The sequence below is a fragment of the Salvelinus namaycush genome, chromosome 14 (genome assembly GCF_016432855.1).
Source record: "Salvelinus namaycush isolate Seneca chromosome 14, SaNama_1.0, whole genome shotgun sequence".
Taxonomy (NCBI): Eukaryota; Metazoa; Chordata; class Actinopteri; order Salmoniformes; family Salmonidae; genus Salvelinus; species Salvelinus namaycush.
The window spans coordinates 12,662,422-12,668,707 of NC_052320.1; the positions used below are offsets into that span (position 1 = coordinate 12,662,422).

Consider the following 6,286-nt stretch of genomic DNA (forward strand, 5'->3'; position numbering starts at 1 on the left):
ACATTGATCTTGTGCTATTTGTTATCTAAACAAACCCTAACATATATGTATTTTAAATGAACTTTATAAATTGTATTTGCCATGTTCATCTTTGTTATAATAAATCTGAGTAAGTTGCCCGTAGCTGCCTTTCGACAACTCATACATTCTGCCAATATTTGAACTTGGGAGCAGTTCTGTTTGTTCTGATTATTTACAGAGCAGAAGTTCCGGTTACTCCAATCACGTGTAGAGTTATTGTACTTTTGGAATGCAGTGACTCTGGTAGGCATATGAGTGGAAATGTAGAAATGCTTAAGCCCACTTTTTGCAACTCTTTGCTATAAGCAAAACATTCCATATTCGAGTTTTAGTGCCATAAGTCTTTGTAATTCCCTTGGAAGATATAGTTCAATTGGCTTTCAGAAATCATTTGCAGGACAATACAGTTATCAATACATTTTGTGGTTTTAAAATGAGGCCATAAAATTAGATTATCAATTTGGCCTGCAAAAAAGATTTAATTACTAATTTCATGCAAGATCCTCTAGGTGGATGGGCACATGAGAATGGTGGGACTGTGTCAATTGAGGAAAGATGGTGGAAGTGGATGAAAAGTTCGATCAATCAGCGCGTCCAGCAAAGTTGGTGAAGATGATTGTTCTGAATGGACAAAAGTCGTATCGAAAAATGGAACAAAAAGGAAATTGTCTAAAATTGGACTGGAGGATACTTGTAGGAATGATAATGAATCACTTCTTGTTGGGATGTGTTTGGTGAGTAAGGATGCATATGTGGGAGACCCCTTTGAGGTGTCAAAAATGCTGAAGTATGCGCTGGGAAAAGTGGAGTCTGTCAGAGGGACCAGGAGCGGTCTTATTTTGATGCATTGTATTTCTGAAGAACAGAGGAAGATTGCAGTGAGCTTCAAAATAATCCGGACAACAGAAGTTTTGTGTTTTTAACTTCGAAGTAGAGCACCAGTCAAAGGAGTCATTTCAGGGGTGACAACAGATGTTCAGGTTGAATCCCTGAAGAGAATTCCTGGTGTGATTGGTCCCCGGCGTCTGACCCGCTGGGTGAATGGAGAAAAAGAAGAAAGTTTGCCATTGCTGTTGTTTTTTGATAAAGAGCAAATACCTACGCATGTGAATCTTGGTTATGTAAGATACGCTGTAAGAGATTTCCTCCCCAAACCATTGCAGTGTAAGAATTGTAAAGGATTTGGCCATGTTTCAAGTGTGTGCAGACAGACAGAGTATATTGAGAACAGAGTATACCTGTACATATTCTTATTCATTCCTTTACACTTGTGTGTATAAGGTAGTTGTTGTGAAATTGTTAGATTACTTGCTAGATATTACTGCATGGTCGGAACTAGAAGCACAAGCATTTCGCTACACTCGCATTAACATCTGCTAACCATGTGTATGTGACCAATACAATTTGATTTGATTTATTGAAGAACGGTGTGTAGAAGGACGACGGTATTGCAATTGTTGTCGGGATCATTATCCTGAGTTCCTGGAGTGCCCTGTAAGGGTGAAGGAGATTGAGGTGGCAAAAGTTAGAGCAGTCAATCGAATCTCCTATGAGGAGGTGATTAAAATAATTGAGAAAACTAGTGATGCTAATGAAGATATGGTAGTGGACGCACCACAGCCTGTAGTAAATGTTTGCTGCAAGGCAAAAGATACCCTGTGTGTTCAAAAGGTGGATTTTGTGGCATTCATTGCCACAGTTATAAACTGTATGGCACAAGTCTCAAAGACATTTAAGAAACTGGTCATTATTGTGGCTGCGGCAGAAAGGTTTTTGGGACTTAAGGATTTTACATCTGAAGACTTGAAAGGGGTAATGGCGCCGGAAGACCCGCCCTCCCAGGTTCCCCTTGAGCCTGTGTAGGAATGAGATCTGTTTTACATATTTTTTTACATAAAAGTTGTTTGATTTAGTTTATTTAATTTATTTGTTGGTAGTTTGGTAGTTGTTTTGGTATCTTGTTCCTTTTTGGGAATCATGTTTCCATCCCGCACAGTAGGTGGCGGAATGCACATTAAATTGTGCAATCACCAATATACCATAAAAGAAGAAGAATATCCACTAGGTGGCGGTATGGGTCTTTGGTACTAATCGTCACTAACCGTATCGTATGTAAAGAAGTCGACTTTTTCCTGAAGCAAAAGCAAGATGGCGGCTACCGTGAAGAAGACAGTTGTAAGCTGAAACTTGTTTGAATTAATCACCCATATCATTTGTTTAGTAATTATCTAAAACAATTTAGATTGTAAACAAATCAATTCAGGTAGCCTAGTGTTTAGAGCGTCGGGCCAGTCACTGAAAAGTTGTTAGATCTGCCCCTGAACAAGGCAGTTATAGTAAATACAAATTTGTTCCTAACTGATTTGCCTAGTTAAATAAAGGTAATATATATATAATTAATTGTCAAACTATATTGATATTCGTGCTCTCGTGCGTTGGGATCACAGCTAGTGAGCAAGCTGCTAGCAGCAGTAGTAACGTTAACGATCCGGTTGCCAGTTTACGTTAGGTTACTTTACTAGCTAGCTAAGATGGTTATCTACAAACGACCAATCTATCCACAATTTCTTAGGTACTTACTGATTTATTTAGCTATGGTTTTTAGTTTAATGATGGTACCATTTGGATAAAAACGTTCAGCTAGTTTGTTATCCTATGCAGCTATATGTTGCCTAGCTTGCTAGCTACCAATCCTCCCATAAGGTATCCTGCTAGTTGTTCACTTTTCTTATCCCTATTTGACATCTAACAAGTTTAACTGTGTTCTGTTCTTTACCTATAGATATCAATATAGCTAGGCTAATTGTCTACAAGCAGTATTTTCTTCTCATTCACAGTCAGTTGAAGATGTCAATGTCACATTTGAAGACCAGAAGAAGATTAATACATTTGCCAGAAACACAAATCGAATGACAGAATTTAAAGATGAAATAGAAGCAAAAAAGGTAAGTGGTCAATCTAGTGTAATGATCATGAAAATCAGATTCATTCGATTTTCTTTAGACTTGTTTCTTATTCTAGTACATCATGTCACTACCGGTATATTATATACAGTAGTCTAACTATAAGCATAAATTAGGTCTGAACAATATATCTTATTTATTTTAATTTGTTTTTGCGCGTGATATTCCAAATGCCTGTAACGCAGAATCATTTTTGTTGTATTTTTCGTTTTCATGAGCGTTTATGTCCGCTTGTCATGTTGTATCTTTGGTCTCGTTCGCACCTTCTGTGCACCTTCCCATTTACACCAGAGATCTGTATATAATGACGAGATGCTCATGTCTCCTCCCTAACAATGGGAGTCGTTGTCCCAAAGGTAGGAATGCAGGCGACAAGTTTACGTTCAAAATAAGCGTTTATAAACGCATTGGGATTATTTTGGACAGATTTTGTCGAGAGTGAAACCTCTCGCTTCTCCTCTTTCTGAAAGCCCCTCCCCTTTTGCCACTCACGACAACAAAGATGAGAGATCACTTCCTCTCTGACAAACCGTTTCAACTCGCTATTTTGGTCCAACAGAATCGGTCATATGGAGACATTATTTAACTGCAATAGAGAAGTTAACATTTCGAACCATACCCAGTTCATGTTATAACTCCTCAAATCTCGAGCAGAGCAGACACTACTAAAACCGATGTAACGTTACCAATGAACATTCATTCTGGAAATGTTATGCTCAGTTTTTCGCGCGTGCATTACTGTACCACGTATCGCTAGCAGCGTTTTAGTCAAATAAAGATTCCTATACTAGCTGTTTAGTCTGTTGTATAAATGAGCAATAAGCATAAATCTATTATATAAGGAATTGTCAACTCGTTCTCATTCTGAGAAATAAGGTAGGCCACTTGAGTTCAACATCTGAACAAAGTGGACAGGCTAGCATGCTGTTCAAACAGTTGAGACAGACAGAAGGTTGTGTTCATAACAATTGAACTGTTTTGCGTTGTTAGCTGAATTCAGAGCTTGTGAAATTATACCTAGATCCAAGTTGGCTAAACTTCAAATATAAATATTAGCTTGCTACTCACTAGCATGTTGGCTTGTGCTTGAGAGATTGTTTATGAGACCGGTGTTCATTTTCTATAATGCCTGCTACATTATTAGTGAATGTGCATTATGCATGGTTCTGGTTAAATTTGTATCAATAAGGGCATTTTTATAGACAGACCTGAAAGCCAGATCAGTGATTATTGCAACAACAAAAAAAGCAGGTACAACTATTTTGATAAAATAATTTAAATCACCATATATATTTTGACTCGGCCACAAGTTTGAGCAAATCGAGATTTGAGTTTTAGGCCAAATCGCCCAGCCCTACCAGCAATCTGCTTTCTTCTCTTCTCAGAAATCTCTACAGAATCTGCAGGATGCCAGTGATGACCTGATGATGGCTGAGGATGACACTCTGCTCGTCCCGTATCAGATTGGCGACGTCTTCATCAGTCACATTCAGGAAGAGACCCAAGAGATGTTGGAAGCTGCAAAGGTATTGGTTACTATGATATGACTCATGTTAGGGGTATGAGCCAACCTCAGAAACCGGGATGCCTGTTCCTAAGGCAAACATGGATGGGCTATTTAACTCATTTTAATTCATGTTTCATAATGAAGCCGAAGGCCGAGATGTCAAGGTATTATGGTTGACCCTATTACTAAGAATGCAACTTAAATCATTTGAACAATTCTGATTTATTACTATGTCAAACCTTAGTATAAATATTTCTATTAACGTGCAATGTTTGTGGCTACAGGAACTACTGCAGCAGGAGATTAAAGACCTGGAAGGGAAGGTGTCAAAGATACAACATTTGTTAGGTGATCTGAAGGTCCAGCTCTATGCCAAGTTTGGGAACAACATCAACCTGGAAGCAGATGAAAGCTGAGTGCTTAGCCCGGTCCTAGATCTGTTTGTGCTGTTTAGTATGACAATTAATCAATGATTATAGTTGTTGATAAGATGCTACAAACATATCTGGGATCAGGCTAAGTGGGCAACTATCTCTTTACATATGGAGTTTTCAAGCAGCTCGCATATTATCCGATCCACACAGTGCTGACAGGATGCTTGCCAAACCAACATGTTTGTCCTCTTCTCAGCATCAAAAAAAAAAATCAATGGTCTTATTTATGGTCTTATTTTGTACAGTTTTATTTTGTATGAATGTCGGTGAATGTACCACTTGATTTTTGTTATTTTTTGTTTGTATGTACTTGCACTGGGTCTCAGTAATATATGGCCCTATGGACTGACACAGAATATGTCTTTATACACCAGATTACCATAAAGAAAACAACCCAAGGATTTACCTTTGCAGTGCTTGCAGATGGAGAAACTGTGGAGTTTAATGTGGTTGAAGAAAATAAGTGAGCAGAGGCAGCCAATGTCACTAGTGCAGGGAATGTCACAGTTCAGGGGAGCAAGTACGCCGCTGACAGGAACCGCTACATGTCCTTTTACCATAATGAGAAAAATCAGTCCACGGGCCTATATTACTGAATCCCAGTGCAAGTACTAAACAATAAAAGCCACTTAAACCATAAAGTAAAGAGGGTAATGTAGTCCTTGTGGATTTTAAAAAAATGTTTATGATTTGGTTATGGAACAGAAATTAATACTATTGTATTCAGATTCAACTGATTTAAGACCAAAACATGTAGGCTACTGTGTGTGTATATCCCAAAGTGTATCTTAAAGGTGCAATCTGTAGTTTAATTTCTGGTCAAAAATACCTAGCAGGACTGAAAAAAAATAGATTTTTATTTTGGTGCACTGATCATCTTAAATAGAACCAAATGTATTTGTGTTTGTTTTTGTTTTTTGATTGTTTATGTATTTCGCCAGTGTGGACAACCTATAAAGAAAGTTCTTACAATTCTGCTGCACAAGGTATGGGAATTTTAGTATTTTTTGTTGATTGATTGTTAGATTCAAAATTGATTCAAATAGAAAGGCATCCTGCTGATTTGTAAGAGAATATACATGCTTTTGGATTGATGAAATCAATTAGCAATTATTTAGTTATTTTACCAAATTTACTCATACCAAAAGTGGCAAACTCGAATGTATCACATAGCTCTAATAATTAAGCATGTGTGACGAACAGATCAATATGTCTGACAATGTTAATATTTTAAAAAACAGGTGTGGAGGTGTTGACTAACAGTGAATAAACTATCAAAATAAAGAAAGTTGCACACTCCATGTTTAAACTCCCAGCAATTGAATGGGTATTTGCCAACATTTCAGCATCAGGGTCACCCT

The 6,286-nt window shown here is 37.6% G+C and overlaps 1 protein-coding gene across 1 annotated transcript; it reads left to right on the forward strand.

The window, feature by feature from the left end:
• The first annotated feature begins 2,169 nt into the window (after positions 1 to 2,169).
• Positions 2,170 to 5,912, forward strand: LOC120059159 (prefoldin subunit 4-like). The gene is made up of 4 exons (XM_039007998.1): positions 2,170 to 2,196; positions 2,859 to 2,966; positions 4,370 to 4,510; positions 4,776 to 5,912. Exons 1-4 carry the CDS (start codon positions 2,170 to 2,172, stop codon positions 4,905 to 4,907), a joined length of 408 nt encoding a protein of 135 aa, XP_038863926.1. The 3' UTR covers positions 4,908 to 5,912.
• The last annotated feature ends 374 nt before the right edge of the window (positions 5,913 to 6,286 follow it).